Below are 20,507 nucleotides of genomic sequence, written 5' to 3'. Positions count from 1 at the left end.
TCTTACATTAAAGTCTACAAATAAAATATTTTATTTGTAGAAAAAGTTTATAAAATCGGCAAAGCGGTCAAGCCTGTACGGAGCACCGAGCAGTGTTGTTAACAGCAGGTGAATAGATTAAGTACAATATATTTACTGCATAAATAAGCACCCATAGATAAAAAATAAGGTCGTTTTCAGGGGCCAACTAGATTACATTATTTTTAATAAAACCCTTTTATAAAACTATGAGAATTCTAAATAGGTGTGCGACAGACTTACGCATGTCACAGTAAAATTGTAAGTTCCGTTAGAATTCAATCTCGCGGAAAACAATTTATGTAGAATTTAGATGATATAGATACTATTTTTATGAACTAATGAAAAGTCATTACGGTAAGTAATTATTCAAAGTAATATTTAGATTTTATATTCAATTCATATCAATAAATATTTGCTATTGTTCTTTCGGCGTGATCTTTTCGCTGATAAAGGATTTTTGGGAATTTATTCTATTTATTTTCATTTATCTGGTGTGTCTATTCGAGACGAGTAAATCATATTTTTAAATTGCACAATATATTAATTTTCCCTTTATGTATAAATTACTTAACTATAATAATATTATTATATATGACGACGAAGTGTCGAAGTACAATATTACATTCATGAATAATAAATGCTAATAATGACATAGTGCTATTATTGTATAATGAGCACCAATGAATCTCAGAACAACTTGAGATGCTTAGGAACAATTCCGCAAATAGCGAACGAATGCAAATCACAGACAATATACGAATGTCCAGTAAAGTACGTTGAAGAATACGAAAAGTAGGGGGAACAAGACTCGGGAGCGTTTGTCGATCCACGTGGCGATTTCTTGTGGGGTCATTTGTGTCCAGGTGTGGTGTTTCGGGGGCTCGTCGGACCCCTCGCTGCCGGAGTTGTTGTGACGTCGGCCACCAACCGCCCTGGTGACGAGGTCGTCGTAACTCTGCGTGGTTATGGTAGGCAAGTTCATGGCAGATGGGAAACTCTGAAAAGTATAATAATAAAATCAGTATTCTGTATTTATTTCATTTTGATCTCTTTGAAATGGTGGAAATCAATAAATTACACTGATACAACAGATAACAAAAATGTCGAGATAGGGTATCGATAATGAGCGAATTTTTAAATGAAACGAGTAACTATGGAAAACCAGCTTACGAAGAGAAGCTTATAACTAATAGCATCAATATTTTTATAAGTGTCATTTGATCAATGTGAACGTGTCATCAACACAAATATTTATTCTCTAAAACAATAAAACTTACGTGTACAGTAAGGTAATTATTATATCCGGGTCCAGCCGGATCGCTGCTAGTCTCTTGTTGTAAAGAAGAGCAGGACCGTGACTTGCTGAGTTGAGGGGAAGATTCCTGTAGCTCCTTCTGTAACTCCTTGCGAGCCAGCCGCGGGGTTAATGTGCTCTTCAGTATGTATTTGCTATTTACTTTCTTCAGGCTCACTACTTTCCTAAAATTTTTATTATATGTTTAGAAAATCACGTTAAATTTGAATTTGAAATAAAATAGAACCACCAATATATATAATTGCAAAAATTAACAATATTGTCATGATTATTTTAGTTAGTAGGTAAACACCCATTAAAATTGACTTTAAAAATTGTACAAGAACAAAAACTGCGTATTTGCTAAGATATTTAAAAAAATATTAACAACGTACTTCCTGCGCCATATTGTGTTGACGAAGGCAAATTCAACTAGAGCTGAGAAGATGAAACCAATGCAACCCAGGAACCAAATTTCACTAGCTTTAATGTAGGATACTTTCGGAAGGGTCTTTGCTTGAGATGATGCAAGTGTTATGAACGATAACATCGTGCTGGTACCTAAAAGATTAAATAACATTAGAATAAATAGCAATATACATTAGTCATCTAAATAAGGAAAAAACCAGGAGTACCCAGGTAATTTACGTAATACGTTCATGTTCACAAATTAGATCATAAAGTTTAACATGTGAGTCAGGTTGGTAGGTAACTAAAGCGCTGATTCACATAAAAAGTCTCCTAAACACAATTTCTTGGTAAATGGTATCTTATGCCTATTTTCCTTAAACAAATGTAATACATAAAGTTTTGTATTCACAATCCATAAAAATGGTTTTATAGAGTACCTAATGTAATTCTAGGCGCTGAAGCATCTGCCTGCAACCAGAATGTAACCCATGACATTGCGACTATCATCATTGAGGGGATGAAATAATCCATGAGGTAGTAACCGACTTCTCGTCCCAATTTAAAGGTAAACTTCAATGCACTGTAATTGCCCGCTGAAAATAAATAATATATTAGTGATTTTTTTTTAATTACAATATATTAAAAATAAGCAACGGCACAACATACAAAATTGACATTACATCTACCTCCACCCTGTCTCATGTTAACGATGTCGCCTCGGACTACGGATTCGTTGGTCCAATAGTCAAGTAATGAATATTCTGTTAAGTGCAATTCGGAGGACAGGCGAACTGGGTTGTCCTTTTCCCACATCAGTCGTAATATCGATGCGTTATATTTCCCTGTAAAATTTAAATATTTAAGTTTCCTGAAAATTTATTTAAATTTAATAAAGATTCTAACCATAAATTGCCTATGTAAATACGTACAGCTTTCTAAATTCATGGAACACTTTTGGTCATCAAATGGGAATTTTTGAAGATTCATCCAACAGTATAAAACTGCCTGCATTCGTCGACTGAATAGCACCTCACCATCGGGTGCGATCGATATAAGGACGTCCTTGCTATCTGTTCCCATCAAGCTCGACGACTGTTCGTTGGACATGTACAAATGGGGTACCCATATCCGTGATCGTAAGTCATTCTCTCCTATAATTTTCGTGCGTTCAGGAGAATACAGCGCATAAGCCAGCCTTGGATCAGTCCATCGTAGTTGTAGAAGAAAATGTAATTTGAAATTCTGTAAATTATTATGATATCAAAATTAAGAGGTATGTTTTATTTAATATTCACCTCCTTTTAGACTCCAATTGTCAAAGCTTACCAAATCATGGGCTTCAGCTGGTTGTATAAAATAAACATAAGCGCTTGCATGCACGTATACGACATCGCCTGTTTGATACGTTGGCAGTAGCAGTCTATCGTAACGACACTCATGAGCCAGTCGCGAGAGGAATTCAGACTGCGTGTATGTGTCGCCTTTCTCAAGAGCAGGACATTCAGGAACTGGCCTGAAAATAAATATAAAAATTATCAATGAAAACATAAGACAATGCTGTTATAACTTAATTATAATTACAACTATAGGTATACCGGGTACCTATAATCGTTAAGTGTGCACAGGCGATTATTTCGTAACTATTACAGATATCAAAAAACTTTAAACTGATATCGAAAGTAAATTACCTAATGAGTAAAATGACAATAATAACTTTTTTAAAATAAAACGGGAAATATCCATAAAAATTACATTAAACACTCCCATACATTTTGTGTTCAAAGCAAATGTTCGAAGTGACGTCCTCGTTTTGGAATACCATTGTATTCCACATCGAGCTCTATTTATAGTTACTAAATGAATTTTCATTAAAATTTGCGAAGTAATTTAAGCACAAAACCCAAAAAAGAAACAACATTTTTCATATTACATGTTTGGGATAGTCATATCTCATACTAAAGTGTTTGATGTAAAATTTTTGGATATTTCCCGTTTTATTTTTAAAAAGTTATTATTGTCATTTTACTCACTAGAAAAAGGGCTTTTGATAGGTATCAGTTTAAAGTTTTTTGATATCTGCAATAGTTACGGAATAATCGCCTGTGCACACTATACGATTACACCCTGTATATCGGTCCCACTTTTATCAATTAATGCTAAAGAAAACTCTACATATAGGTGCGTAGTGGGTGCGTACATAATAACACGTAAGAAAAACGTCATACCATCGGTAAATAAAACACTTTAATCTAAGCAACTATATGAAAAGCATACGCTACGTTTCATTATGTATTTGTAAAGCACTACAGTAATCTTAAGTCTATATAATTTTTACACAAATTCATAAACATCCTTTCGGAAAGATTTGTCGCATAATGTGTGAGATTAGTCATCACAAATAACAAGTATTTTTTTATTGTTCTGTATCATCAATCCAATGTGTGGCATGGCATTCCCTTCTAATTCACCAGAAACACAAACACAATTAACTTTATTTTTTTTTCTGTTTATAGAGTTAACTAATAAGTAGTATTCATAAAAGCGGATGTTCTAAAATCCGAATGAATTCATGATGTTTAATTATGTAATCTAAACACTTTAAACCCATCTTTATATATCATGGTTAAAACTACGAAAATATATCTATTAGCTAGATAATATTATATTTTATCGCTTCTCGTAACGCCGCGCCGCGGCCGGCACGAATTATGTTAGATCACGTTTGTTCTCATAATTGCTTTGTGATCCTAATTAGGTGTTAAACTCTTTCTCTATAAGCAATATTTATACTGCTCTTTCTGTGAATAATATAATGGTACATTTACGAAGCCATGCCGCAAGGTCGTTTAAAGCTATGAACACTACGACTAATATTTGCCCCTGATAACATTCGACCAAACAATTCGCTAAGTATTAACTAGATTTGCTCTGAGATTAATAGCTAATCTTTTCACCATGTGTATATCATATACATATATATAGCTTATCATATTATCATTTAGGAATATTTGAAGTCTTTCTTCTACATCCTTTGTTAAGTAAAGTTTGCTCTTTGAATGTTGTAAGATTGTATGAACTTGTAAGATTATATACCTGCAGCTAGTGACAATATTAAGCCCTATTTTTTATCTCTAGATTTTCAGTCAAATATATCTAATATGCTACCTACGAATCCTACAATTAAGGTTTACTATGTTCCTACGTAATAATTAAATTGAAATTAAAAAAATGGTCCTACATCAATTTTTTCTTTTTTATCGTTCGTGTTAATTCTTTAAAAAATAGAATTAAACTAAATTCTAGACCATTTTTATTAGACAATCACTAAGATTCAATGACAAAAAGATTACCTATATTAAAAGTGTGCTATAAAAGTTGCCTTTAATATTTTCTTATGAACAAGGCGCTTGCACTACCGTTCTTAATTGTAATTATCATCTATGCAAATATTAACCAGTATCTTTGTTGCAGTAATTTATCATATTAAAGACCCATAATAATATAATACAATTATTTAATTAGTAGAGTAGGTAAATCTTTATTTGCGAGTAATAAATTTTACACGCACACCTTCTAAATATGTATAAAAATATAATAATGGAGTCGTTAATTAATATTCTCGGGAGTATGGTCTATATCAAATCGACCCATGTATCATAATAATATAACATATTACATGGACGTATAAAAAAAGACGGACGGTATATCGCCTAAACATTGAGTGAAGCCTAGTAATGGCGGCGAAACATCCATGTGTGTGTGCCATGTTGCCATGGCAACAGCTGTCCTGTTGACAATGGCGGCTGTATTTTTTTCTATAAATTTTGCCGTAATAATTTTGTCATTAAAACATAAAAGAAATAACTTGCTTCCCTGTGGAATGTAATCCCTTGTGTTTTGTTATTTAAAATTGTACTGTTGCGACACCATTTAACCACGCAAGACGGCATTTTAAATATTTTTTGTGAAACAGTGACGCAGTTAATCAGTCGGTAGTTCACGACGTAATGGCGGCCGACTAGCTTACTATGGTGAGAGTGTGTGCGTGTTTATTGTCTTTACACGATCGCTAGCTTACTATGGTGGCTTCACGTTGTTTGTTCGTAATATGGCGTCCGTCTTTTTTTATACGTCCATGACATATTATCATATAGACAAAAATTATATTCGTCCATGGTATTATTATAACCGTGATGCTGTCGATTATTATTAGGTAGTATAACTCTAGTATAATATTATATTATCTGTGGTACCTGTTACATAAAAATGAGTCATCATAAGCACAAAGGAATCTAATTTAGAATTTTGTTTGTTACAAAGTATTTTCAGTTATCGATACTAATATACCTAACGAATACCACTACCTAGTTACCTTTATGTATATTTTCATGTCATAAATTAGAGCAGGCTCCAAGGAGATGTTCGTTTGCATAAATAGCGGACCTAAATCTGACTTCTGATATATATTGTATAGATCCCAGACATCCTATAGACAGATGTTGCCAACCAGTTTTGTGGTCCCCTTCCCCGCACCCCGGTAATTAAATATGGCATACAAAGAAAAAACATTTCCAAAACATGCCGCGTGGGGTATCAAATGAAAGAACTTATTGAGTAGATCACGAATATATAGCATACTATAACATTTCTTACACTTTCTCTAAGATTTTTTAGAAAATTTACGAAAATGGTCCATTTTTGAGTTAACTTTAAACCACTATAGATTGAAAACTCATGAATATATTTTTTAAGTTATTATTTTAAATAATTAACAATAGTCCATTGTTTACGATTCAATAGTTCGTACAGTGAAATAGTTGCATGGGGGAGTGGGGGGAGTATCCAAAGATGGCGAGTATATTTTCAAGTTTATGCCAAATCTAATCACACAGAGGCTGATTCAAGAATTTTCTGCCATATTTTTCATTCTGTCAAACACAATGACAGTGCCGAGATAATTATTCTAAGCCCTGACACCGATATTTTTGTATTAGGCCTTTATTTCTGGCATAAACTTGAAAATATACTCGCCATCTTTGAATGCTCCCTCCATTCCCCCATGCAACTATTTCACTGTACGAACTATTGAATCATAAACAATGGACTATTGTTAATTATTTAAAATAATAATTTAAAAAATATATTCATGAGTTTTCAATCTATAGTGGCTTAAAGTTAACTCAAAAATGGACCATTTTCGTAAATTTTCTAAAAAATCTTAGAGAAAGTGTAAGAAATGTTATAGTATGCTATATATTCGTGATCTACTCAATAAGCTCTTTCATTTGATACCCCACGCGGCATGTTTTGGAAATGTTTATTTTTTTCTTTGTATGCCATATTTAATTATCGGGGTGCGGGGAAGGGGACCACAAAACTGGTTGGCAACATCTGTCTATAGGATGTCTGGGATCTAGGTATACAATATACATATATCAGAAGTCAGATTTAGGTCCGCTATTTATGCAAACGAACATCTCCTTGGAGCCCGCTCTAAATAGGATTATGATATTAATGTAATACCTAGTTATGATATTATAAATTTTAAGTTAGGTACCTAGCCTAATTAAAATATGTACCTACCTATAGGCTTAAAGGCTAACCTAACTTTTTATTTTTTAATAGCACCGACGATATAGCAAGGTAGTAAATAGTACCTAATACTTATCAGTTATCATATTCTGAGAATATTTTATATAGTTTAAAGTAACTTCTGAATCACTATTTAAATATGAGTCGTAACTCCTGCCTCATTTACCTAATCTTTATTTATTTTAATTATCTTAATTACCCTTACTAGGTTAAACTATATTTAGTTAACATTCTATTTTAGAACAACACACATTGTGTTTATCCTATTGGGATTTTATGATACCTATACGTAAAATATAAAAAAAATATGCAGATAGATGCCTATTAAAGCCAGATAATCACAACATAATCAAATTAGAAAAGAAAAATAGCTTCTATGCTTTTACAGTTGTGGCATGTGGCGATTCTAAATCTCTTAACGTAATTTCACCTTTTAATCGTCCTTAAACTTAATACATCAATAAATTTAAACATATTGTTTATATTAGTTGTCCTTGATGAAATAAAAATGTGTGTAGGTACAAAATACCTACCTATGTACCTTACAAACACAATATATAATTTTTATCTCGTGTACTTACTAAATCAAACGGCAACGTTTTATTAGAAGATAATCTATAATATTTATGGTTAGGTATTAAGTAATCTGTCATCATTTGTTTGTTAGGAAAAGATTTTATCTCACTAGCATAATATTACTACAAAATCGCGTTTCACGCGCCTAGTATAGGCAAGACTGGCAATTAGATACCTACTTATTTCGACAAATAAAATTAAGCTACAGCTCTTTACTATACCATAATAATTTTACCTTGTCTTCTCTTTAATAATAACAATTATTATAACAGTAGGTACCTAAAACAGATTAACAATTTGAAATTCTACAAAAAATCATAATTTAATTTGTATATAACAGAACTAGTAAGACTAATTTATCTTCCTTCAAAAGGGCCAAGGGGTGAAACCGCGGGGCACAGCTAGTTCAGAAAAGACATAATTTGTAACAACAAAAATAAATCAATGTCACTTTCCCCGCAAATTTAGTAGATACGAGTACCTATGTATTCATAATTTCATTAAAAATAATCTTTAAATGGTGAGTAATGGTGATTGAGCTCGATATCCTAAACATATATAGGTAAATTAATATCTGTGTGGTATAATATTTGACGCACACATTAAATTTTTCTGAAAATTTCAGAATTGGTATACTTACTGATTATTATATCGACAAACTGAACTTTAGAATTTATTTATAAGTAGGTAATTATATCCTACAGCTACGTAACGTAGAGTAGGTAAGAACTCTGATTTAGTTAGTATATAACTAAAAATTAAAATATTTCGTGTACTTTATCAAAAATCTTTAAATTTTCTCTATTATGATTGTTGACAAATCGTAGTGGATAAAATGATACAATATATATTAGATAATTAATAGCTTATAGCATATGGACGAGAACAATGCACAATAATACACCCACATGACAATCGATTTTTGCTATCTATTTGTTATTCTGTTCACAAAACGGCGGGCGTTTTACCTTAATAACAAGGCTATTAGTGCAGGAAATTCGATTTGGAAATAGTTATTTTACATTTCATTCAGGCAACTACTCGTGAATCGTGATCCTTCCGTAGAAAGGTCGCAATCGCTTGAGCTGCGAACATACGCGTAAAATCTGCATCACAATGACCTGGCTATTTGTATAATAATATTGTAAAGAGTTTTCTTTACAATAACGTTGGTTGGTTTATGATGATGCATTCATTATGGTTTGTACCGGTTGGTTTTGCATATGTTATATACGCGGAAATGTCACATGGAATATCAATTAATACCAATTGCAATAGTTGCAGATTGTTAAAGCAATCTTTCATTAATCAAATTGGAACGTTTTATGATTGGCAACATGCTAGAAAACGTGATTTCAATATGTATGAATGTTTTTGTAGGTGATAATCATCATAATACTCAAAATAATTTATTTTTCGCTTGTTATCCTTTCAATTTTAACTGTTAATAAAAGCTCAAGCCAATTTTAATCTAATATTTTGAAATTGTTTTTTCTGCCTCTCTCTTTTTCTTAGTATAGGTAAATTTATATTTTAGTTTGACATAGAGTTCTGACGTCGACTGTGATCCAATTCTCCATTCAAAGGTAGACCGTATTTAATGTGGTATATATTTAATCTATTTTACAAGTAAAATATCAATATTTATTTTAACAATTTAGTAGACGTGAATACTCATGATCGTTGCCAAAATATTGCATTACTTATTACTACAGGAAATAAATGTTAAACTAAAAAGTAAACAGTCAGTTTTGCTAACGAAATAATAATTTACTACGCAAATACTAAATATAAATATTATATGTCTACGCATGTAGAATTGTGTATAATAAAATCACATTGCAATTATATTTAAACAAAACTACCTAAGTACTGGCTACTCATTTACCTATTACTATGAATTATTTACTAGCTTACCGCCCGCGGTTTCGCCCGCTTTGTCTAAAACCTAATAAATTATATACTAAAACCTTCCTCTTGAATCACTTTATCTATTAAAAAAACCGGATCAAAATCCGTTGCGTAGTTTTAAATATTTAAGCATACAAAGGGACATAGGGACAGAGAAAGCGACTTTGTTTTATACTATGTAGTGATATCCATTTTTACTACTTATCTACCTACGTTTTTAAATTTAACACGTGTTGTGTATAATTATAAATACACAACACGTTGCTAAACATTATTAAACTGTCATAGGGTCATTTCGCCTGTTCGCGTCCTAGTGCCTATTCGCGTCCATAATGCGGATATCTCTATTAGATACCAAAGGAACTATTTATGAATATGAACTTATTTAATAATATATTAGTTTAGATGATTATCTAAATTCTAATGTAATAAAGAGGTAGTAAAAGGAACACACAAATGTATTTTGAAGATACCTAATAAGAATCGGTTGCAAACCGCGGCCCGCGGGCGTCTGATGCTCTGAAAATTACTATTAGATAGTTTCAGACGATATCCTCGGATTAATTCCATCTCGCTCTTAAACTGATAAGAATGTTTCGTGTGCAGAATTAATCTGTTAATTACGTTGACTATAAGGCTTGATAACCCATTAAATTTGACAACGTAGGTACCGTACCGATGTTACTGCGGTTTTATGATGAGGAAATATTTTCTCTATTCAGTGTGTAAATATGTGTATTGTTAATAATGGATGAAATTTGTTTTATACTCGCATCAAGTACCGCAGTAATAAGTTTTATCGTTGATTGTAATAGCATTCGGATCAATGATTACCTAAGACGACATTTTCAAATGAATCTTAATCTTAATACTATTATAAAGGCGAAAGTTTGTATGGATGTTTGTTACTCTTTCACGTAAAAACTACTGAACCGATTACAATGAAATTTAGTACACATATAGAGGGTAACTTGGATTAACACATAGGATAGGTTTTATCCCGGAAATCCCACGGGAACAGGAACTATGCGGGTTTTCCTTTGAAAATGCGGGCGAAGCCGCGGGCGGAAATCTAGTACTGTAGTAAATTTTGATTTGTACTGAATTTTAATCTACCAGAAATATTAAATTCCCAATGAAATATTTCATTTGAAATCTTGCATTATTGATTAAAATTATATAGGCACTTTAAAATGCAACGAATTTATGTAATTTCGATCGAATCCGCTTTTTATTCAGTATTTTTTAAATAGTTATTTTCTGTCTATTACTTTATTGTGCGCCGGCTCTACCGGATGGATTCGAATGAAAATAATTGATATGAGTAGAGCGAAAACTACGAAGATGTAATTGAAAAGGATAAGTAGAAATAGATGGAAGTGATGGAACATACAACAATCGTTAAACCAAAACCATTACTTAATCAATTGACCAACGTTGTAGGTAAATGGAATTGTTTGGAAATTTCACTAAAAAATTTTCTTTGCTTGTTACCTTTTGCCGTGGCTGCGTGGAAGAGTTCACTAATAAGTGATAAAGCCGCCAAATAAGTTATACTCTTATCTTCTTCTGTAAGTAGTTAGTAGGTAGTCCTAATTTCCTGTTTTGACAACTTTATTAAAGTGTAAATTAAATAAATAATATATTATATAAGATTTTCTAAGGTACAATTTCATCTATTATATTACAATGAATTAACTATGAGCATTCAAAATTTTATAATTGCTTATGGTTAAAAATGCTACGTATAAATACAAAATAATAATTAATAATACTAGTTCTTCCATGACATATTCCGCAAACTATTAGTCATTTTAACTGGAAGTAGTAGCATTTGTTGATTAGTCCATAATTATTTATTATATTAGGAATATAAGTGGATCGATAATATCTACCTCCACAAGGGCTCTATTGACGAAATTACACGACATTAAATTAATTATAGTCGAAAGTAGTGATAAGAGATAATTAGATATGATATTATAAGACGTATGATATTATATATTTACATAAGAAGATAGATAGCTACATAATGCAATGCTACATAAACAGTAGAGTAAGTATATACCACGATACACCCGCTATTCTCTGGCTTTGTTATAATTGTGATGATTGGTGATGTTACGTGAACATAATCTGGATGGAAACTCGTTCCATTTAAGCCAATTTAAGATTAGAGTAAATTAAATAGGTACCTATCTTGTTTTGTATTTCCACGCTGCAGATGCCAGATTCCATTATGTTTATTTAATGAACAAAAACCAACAAGAGCGTCTGTAGATACGGTTCAGTAATCCCGCATTCTTTGAATTCCGTTAATAGATACAAATTATCTCGGAATCTCGTACTGACCATGTACCGACATTCATAACAAAATTAAGATCCTATTATAACACCTATAAATCAGGTGAGGTTAGGTTATTGTTCGTTATTGCTACAGCTACGCATCTACGACCTACGTTTGTAGGTATCCTACCTACGGATACCAATAGCTAATTACCATAACAACATACAAATATTATTAAAATTTAAAAGAGAAACTCTGGTGAGCATTGCCGTTTACTTTTTTACTAGCACCGTTGTAGATAATTAGTGAGATAGGAAACATTACACTGACCTTAGATCAGTTTTTGTTCGTCAAGGTGCGCTGATAATCTATAGCTAAATTGGGTCTTACTAAAATTTACCTTGTGACATCTAACCAAAGATTGATGATATGCGTAAGTAAAGGCAAAAGTAGTTAAAAGATAATAAAATCGTCTCAGGAACATACATAATACATGTTAAATCATTTTTACTTGATATTTTCCGACAAGATTTACGATATAGTTGCATAGTCCTAAAAAATAAAAATAAAACTTTTTGCAAGTAGTTAGGAAAATTTTTCATAAACACCATATTTAGGTAACTATATACTGATAGAAAAGTTCTATTTGCTTCTAGATATTTTAGTAAGGCTAGGCATAGATTTCTTGAGTTTTCCTTATGACAAGATAGATATGCTTCCGTTCGTGACTTTGCTGGCGTGGAACCACGTATATCATCATATATCACCGAAAATGAACTATGAAGTTGAATATGCACAGAAGTTAGGTATCTTATAACTAATTTGATACATCAGAGATGCAGATCTGAAACTGCCAAAGGTCATGCTTTAACTGGAAACTGTACTTTTTACCAAACATTTTTTGTGCACCAGTTACAATCACCTTTTTCTGAAGAATACTAAAATATAACCACTAATTTACTTTCGTTTCTGTAAGCACGTCAATCATTGTATCGCTGACTCGATTTCCATTCAAAGGTCACGAACATGGCTTATCCAGTATCAAGGTGTAAAAGGAAATCTACTAAATTAGGTTAACAATTGAATGTTATCAGAATAATTTCAGTTGAAGTTGCTTACGAATGTGCAGTAAACAGACGATTACACGCTATTAAGTATCTAACCTCAACCCGTGTGATGTAATAAGGACCAAGGTATTGACCCTCATTACGTGCATTATAAATGATAGTGTAGTATATTATAAATGTTTTAAGTCCTTAGCTTTGACATAAATTGTATCAATTGTCAGTTCGAAATTGCAATTTTGTTACTAATTCTGCAGGAGAATAATGAAAAACTTTGAATATATTATTTTATGTTTACGTTGTTTGTGATAAGGAAGGAAATAGAACTTTGAAAGATATGCTACAGTATCATTAGGTATAGGATTCGGACCGTGCTCCACATGTAGGTACCACGCTAATATTGTTATCAACAGTTTAACATCACCTATCATAAAAAAATATTTGGTGGTACCAGACATGCGGAAAATACCGCACATAAATGTTGGATAGCCCGACCTCTATCGATTGGGAGAGTATGCGGTGCAGTGCCAACTGTCAAAGACGGTCACATGACGGCCCGTTCAGGGTCAAGGCAGAGCGACGATCGCCTCTCGCTAATCCGAGCAGTAATCATTTTTTTACATTGCTTACTACTGAGGAATAGAATACGCGATAGATGATAGCACGCACAATAAGTAGAAATTTTGTCGCATTTTAAAAGCTGAAGGATTTGGTTTGTTTGTTTGAACGCGCTCATGAACACATAAACCTCGGCAATCGAATTTCTTTAATTTTTTGTGTGTCTAAGGGATCACCCCACGCTATAATATATTAGGCTAATAACTGTGATTACAACCATAATTGCAAATTCTTATTTCTGTCTGATTTTCTGATTCTTGAGAAAGGATCACGGGTGGCCGAGAGCTTAGGCATTGCCACGGTACGGCGGAAGACGCGGGTTCAAATCCCGGCTCTTCATAGATTTTTTTTTATTCTTTACTTTGGACTATTGGACTATTTTCGAAATTCTTTGACAGCTGTGTGTGATTGATATAAATGTACCACGCTAGCACTCATGAGGTAATCAAAGCCACGATGTCCGATGATAGTCAAGTTAATAAAAAGATATATGTATTTTAAGTAACTATGTAGTTATTTCTGTAAATTATTTTTCTTAAAACAAGAGATAATTTTTTTTTTTTTATTGTGTGATAGGGAAGCGCTTGACCACGATCTCGCCTGATGGTAAGCTGAGATGTGGCTTATGATGGAGCGCGCTTCCCTAGAAGGTACCCGTTCACTCTTCGCTAGAAGACCCCCATATTGTACTCGTCGGGGAACACATACTCAGGAAGCATGTTCCAGTCCCTCGCGGTTCGGATGAAGAATGTCGATAAATTATATTTATTTCAGCACACAAAGTGCTACATGGGAATGTAATTTGTCACATATGTAGCAGAAACATTTTACTGAAACATTGCACCTGTTACTTGTTTCGTGGTATTATCTTGTGTAAGTACCTACTTATTGCATCTATTTAACTTTATCGTCATCATATATTGTTCGTACTAATTAGCCATTTGTTAATTACCTAAGTATTCTGATGGATAGAAATCGTGGGACTCTTATTGACATTATACATTAGTATCTATGGATATGTAGCATACCTTATCCGGGAAAATATTAAGGTTTTGTATCTAGTGATCCTTTCTTCTATTTACTACGTAGGTAGTTAATATTTGAAAAAGATAGGCGAATAAAACCTCTTTTAATTTACATCCTTTTGCAATTAGTGACACGGGTATTTACATTATTAAATGTAGATAATTAGATTTCCGCCCACGGCTTCGCTCGCGTTTTCAAGGAAAATCCGCATAGTTCCTATTCTTGTGGGATTACCGGGATAAAAAATGTAGCATTTCTATGTCTTATTCTGGGTCTTCAGCTACCTTCATACCACCAAATTTTATTGGAATCGGTTCAGTACCTAGTAGGTATTTGCGTGAAAGAGAAACAAACATCCATCCATCCTCATAAACTTTCGAATTTATAATATTAGTAGTATTAATCAATAAATAAGCTTTACCTACCAATTACATTGCCTTATACATATCTGAAATACATGTAAGAATATATTAGACTTCGTTTTTGAATATTAACTTCCACATATATTGTATGTACCTACCTCCATACTGCTGTATGAAGAAAATAATTAGTTATAATGCTTCATTAAATAAAACTTTATTAATTAGAATTTAATTTATATATTATGTAGATACTATTGATATTCATAAGTGGCATCAAATGGAACCTACTTATTATTTTAATTAACCTTGCTTAGAGTGTTCACTATAACATAGATACATAATAAAATTACGATATTAATTAGATAGGTAGTTAACTACTTTCCTTCATTATTGAAATATGTAGGTAGTAATACCATGGACTAATAGAAATAAAGTTCTTCTTATATACAGAATTATTTATATGGGCTAGTATTATATTGTCTGTAGGTACTATACGGATGAACATAAAGTCCTGTACTATGTATATTTAGTAGCTATTGCTTGGTTAATGTATTAACATATACTTATAAATTGTATCTAACACATATAATACATACCTACGACGTCATTTATATCCAAATTTGGTTATTATATACAACAAAACAAATGCCGAAAACTAAAAATAAAATAGCTAAAAAGGAAATGATTATCAGATACCGTGGATACCAAATATGTATAAATGTTTATTTTGGTATGCGTGCCGCCTGCATAACTACCTATAGGTATATAAGATAATAATAATACATATACATAGGTACCTATATAAGATTTAATAGTCCTTTATTCTGCCTGGATATAAATTGTTTTCGCTGCGCTCAGTCCGCCCCAATTCAGTGCTATGTGGGTACCACTTTGGAGATACATACTACCTAGTACCTACTACCTACTACATAGTGCCTATATTCCAAATACCATACCAAGTATTCTGATAGTAGCACAAGAAGTAGCACAAATCATAAACAAGAAAGATTTTTTTAGTTGTATTAGGTACTAGCGGTCCGCCCCGGCTTCGCCCGTGGTACATGTTTACGTTTTCTCTACATAAGAACCATCCTCGTACTTCAAGGAATATAATAAAAAAAGAATTATCGAAATCGGTTCAGCCGTTCTCGAGTTATGCGCTTACCAACACATTTTGCGATTCATTTTTATATATATACTAGCGGTCCGCCCCGGCTTCGCCCGTGGTACATATTTACGTTTTCTCTACATAAGAACCATCCTCGTACTTCAAGGAATATAATAGAAAAGAATTATCGAAATCGGTTCAGCCGTTCACACGTGATGCCGTGACAACGCGAAACGGGTGCGGACCCGCCGCCTTTTTATAGCTCCCGCCGCGAAGCGCGTCGAACGCGGCAACTGATACACAAAAATAATCCTTATGGCATGATTCTGTAATTCACGCGCGATGACTTATAGCGTATTTTATGTATAACTTTGGTGTTTCTACACCGATTTACATGATTCTTTTACTATAACCTGCCCAGGAGTATGAAGAATAATTGTGCCAAATTTGGTTAAAATCCGTCGTGTAGTTTTTGTTTCTATAACGAATATACAGACAGACAGACAGACAGACAGACAGACAGACAAAAATTTTACTGATTGCATTTTTGGCATCAGTAGCGATCCCTTATCACCCCTTCATAGTTTTTTTTTAAATATATTTCATGTACAGAATTGGCCTCTCTACAGATTTATTATAAGTATAGATAAGATAAGATTGTATACCTACCTATAACTAATTAGTACCTAATTAACTCAAAAACGACTGTATCTATGGATTTTAAAAATTATTTTATCATTACAAAGCTACCGAAAAATATTATCAAACCGGGCGTAGTGGGGTAAGCTAGTTAGAAATTAATTAATTTCAATATGCATTCCCGACTGTGCTTTCTTCCGCGTGGTTTACGTTATCACACCGTTGCCCGAACAAACTTATAGCATAGTATCTTATAGTCATTATTATTTGCTATCACGTTACAAGATAGCCTCCATTTCGTCATTCTACGTGTAGGGGAAAGGGGCCTAAAGTGGGCACAGAGCCTAAAGAGGGCACTCAGTATAGTATCGGAATTTTAAATAATGGCGCGCGCGCGACTCGTGAGCACGATCCCCGCAACCCTCCCACCTCGCGGCACTAGTTGGATTCGCTTGCGAGCACGCATTTACAAGCTGCAACAAATAAATGTTTTTCAACGATTTTTGAAAAATATTGCAAGGTATGTAATATGTGTTCTTTTTATTTTGGTGTTTACAATCCTTTAACCAAAATTTGTTAGTTATTAAGTGGCTATCTGGCCATATTTTGGTTCCATAAAAATCCACGTGTCTAAAAATTTTGAGGTAGAATTTCGTCTGAACCTTTCAAATGTCGAAAAAGGCAAAGCGGGCAGGGTAAAGCGGGCACGCGCCCGCTTTGCCCCGTCCGCTTAAATGTTACATTCTTTTGTTAATTTGCTTTTTCCTTTCAGATGACCGCTTATAACCGGCGTAAATATAAGCGTAAAACTTCACAAGCCTCATGGCAACGCTCAACTATGCAGCAAGAAAAACGAGAAGTGGTTAGGAAAACCTGTCAAAAAAGTAACAACTAAATATGGGATTCCAAGAACGACATTGCAGACATCTTAAATTGGGTTCGTGTAATGTAAAGCTTGGTAGGTTTACTACTTACTGTCTTTTCTACGGAACAAGAAATGGAGCTTTTGGAATACGTATTCCACATGGACTCTTTATTTTACGGGCTGTCTAAAGAAGAATTTTTGGAACTTGTATACCTATTACATTATTTTAGGATTTATAAAAAAAATATATATGAAATAATTGTATCGCTTATTAGAGACTAAATAATGATAGACTGTAAACAGAGCGTTATTTTTTTAAATATTATTTCAGATATATCTGGAAATATTGTACCTAAAAGTTTAAAGCTCCTAAGAAGTTCCTTTGTTTCATATATTCATTTAAAAATAATTGTATGACTGTTTGAAATACATAACTTATAAAATATTTTTGTGTCTTTTACTCTATTTTTTATTGTATATATTATTTGTGGCTGTATATTTTGAAATCTACTGTTTAAATCCAGGCCTGCCCGCTTTACCCAACTACTGCCCGTTTTGCCCTAAACGAAAGCCCGCTTTAGGCCTCACCTTCGGGCAAAGCGGGCAATCGTAGGCTTTTAGTAATCTGTTAATAATTATTATATACTTTAACTTTTGACAAATTTAACCACTTAGCATTCAAAAGTATTTATTAATGGAACTTTTGGCAAAAAAATAAATGGATTAACTTCTTTTCAAACTTCATTTTTTTTAATTTTCCCGTAAGGTGCCCCCTTTGGGCCCATCTCCCCTAGCTATAGATACTAAAATTTATCAAAATGATTTGAGCCGTTCCGGCGGATAGGTAACAAGTTACTTAGGTACTTGGTATAATATCCCACACACTCCTGCATCGTATCATTAATCATTATACGTATTTATAATTTATATGATAATAATACCTATATGAATAAAACTAACGTAATACCCTCTTTTCAAATTCGTATTCCTTTAAACAGTCCGAAGTTATAAAAATGCTCTGATTATGATAATTGCGAATTTAGTTACGCCATTGAGTTAATTGTTCAAATATTAAAAAAACTTAAAGAGTATTAACCGTCCGACAATTACGTTTCACGATCACCTTTAATCTCATTTAAGATTCTATTTTATAAAAAACTGAACCCTACCTATAAGGAAAAATGTTTTGCATTGGTCTATTCATCAGAAACGGCTTGACCGATTTTTATGAAACTTCTAAGAATGTATAATGTATATTCGGTATGTAGGACTGAATCGGTGGTAATCTATTTTTTTTTCTTATTATATACCTTTATGTTATAAGGGTATCCTGGTAGAACAATGTTTGCCGGGGCAGCTAGCATAATTTTGATAGAATCTGCATTTAAATGTTTTCAAAGTATGGACAAAAAATATACGCCTGCTAAATAGAAATCTGCGTCGATCGAAAGTAGTTAATACAATACACTCGTTTACTGCAATTTAAATTATTGGACGAGTATAAGAATATAAACCGTTAACAATCTTTGATTGGTAAAATATCTCAAAAAAAATAATATAATTAACAGGAGGATAAAAAGTCCAAAAAATTCAGATGATGCAATTCAAATACATATCTATTTTCCAATTGTAATGTATCCGAAGATGTAAACCAATACATACCTACGCACCTATTTACGTTATAATTTATATTGTTTAATAGTTAGTTTGAAAATTTGTATGGGTACCTATATAGTGATATATTTCGAATTCTGTACTTCCCGCAAGGATTTCCAAGGGTTGAAGTCCAATTGAAGTACATTCTTTATGCGATTTTCTGATAGAGTCGAGTCGAATAGCGGTTTCCCGTTATTTTTAAGTGGAAGCTTTAAAATCTACAAACCCAGTACCATTATCCGATCACACGTGTTGTCAGTGGGTACAGCTATTTGGGCACTATAATATTAGGCCGTTATTGCATATATGTAAGAGATTGCCCATTGTTCTCTTTTAAATGAAATGTAGTTAAGTTATAAGTATACAAAGCAAGAGTTAGATATGAAATATGCGTCTGCGCAAATTTTCGAAATTAATCAAATAAAATAAAATTTTATTGAGAGGCTCTATTATTAGTATCCACCGACTGCTTTTTTAACAAATAAAATATTATTTTATACTGTCCCGGCTACCGTTGCTCTGCCTTACTCTTATCGCTATAAGGTATGGAAAATAGATGTTGCCCGATTTTCAGATCTACCTAATAGGCACATAAAATTTCATGAGAATCGGTCCAGCCGTTTTGAGGAGTATGGTACCTAACATTGAGACACGAGAATTTTATATACATATATAGAGAAGATATAAAAATTGCAGTAAGAAGATATAGTATAATGAGAGGACATTATTCGAAATTCAAAATGAAAACTTACGTTGACTTTTGTCCTAATGCACTACTGGAAATTAATATACACAATAAAACTTTATAAATTATCATGATTATTTTAATTCATTTAAACACTATTAAAGAAAATCAATGCGCGCGGTTCGCGGACCGTGCGCTTCGCTTGATCGATTAACCACTACTGTAAAAGGATGGAGGCTGTTTTTACTGATAATCAGAAGGCTGCGCGTACGCCAAAGATGTTAAATACGTATGAGCTTTTGCATACAATGAGAGCTCATTGATATTTTGCAGACAAATAAAAATACTAATATGTATCCTTAAAATTTATAAAGTACACATTAGACAACCTA

At 32.8% G+C, this 20,507-nt stretch overlaps 1 protein-coding gene across 2 annotated transcripts; it reads right to left on the bottom strand.

Annotated features, from left to right (window-relative positions):
• Positions 1 to 648: 648 nt before the first annotated feature.
• Positions 649 to 20,427, bottom strand: LOC149486545 (pH-sensitive chloride channel 2-like). Of its 2 annotated transcripts, none has more exons than XM_089698294.1 (8): positions 20,183 to 20,427; positions 3,053 to 3,239; positions 2,656 to 2,968; positions 2,407 to 2,568; positions 2,164 to 2,319; positions 1,711 to 1,876; positions 1,299 to 1,500; positions 649 to 1,018 (listed from the first exon to the last, which is right to left on the bottom strand). In XM_089698294.1, the coding sequence occupies exons 1-8, from the start codon at positions 20,245 to 20,247 to the stop codon at positions 764 to 766; spliced, it is 1,506 nt and encodes a 501-aa protein (XP_089554420.1). In that variant the 5' UTR covers positions 20,248 to 20,427; the 3' UTR covers positions 649 to 763. The 2 variants fall into 2 exon arrangements, with proteins under 2 accessions (XP_089554420.1, XP_089554421.1); XM_089698295.1 differs by having other exon boundaries at positions 650 to 1,018; positions 2,413 to 2,568; positions 20,183 to 20,426.
• Positions 20,428 to 20,507: the final 80 nt, after the last annotated feature.

The sequence above is a fragment of the Colias philodice genome, chromosome 8 (genome assembly GCF_061535455.1).
Source record: "Colias philodice isolate Cphi_HAF_F1 chromosome 8, ilColPhil1 Martin Lab GWU primary, whole genome shotgun sequence".
NCBI lineage: Eukaryota > Metazoa > Arthropoda > Insecta > Lepidoptera > Pieridae > Colias > Colias philodice.
The sequence above is the reverse complement of the archived record's forward strand: the minus strand, read 5'-3'. Positions and strand labels throughout refer to the sequence as shown.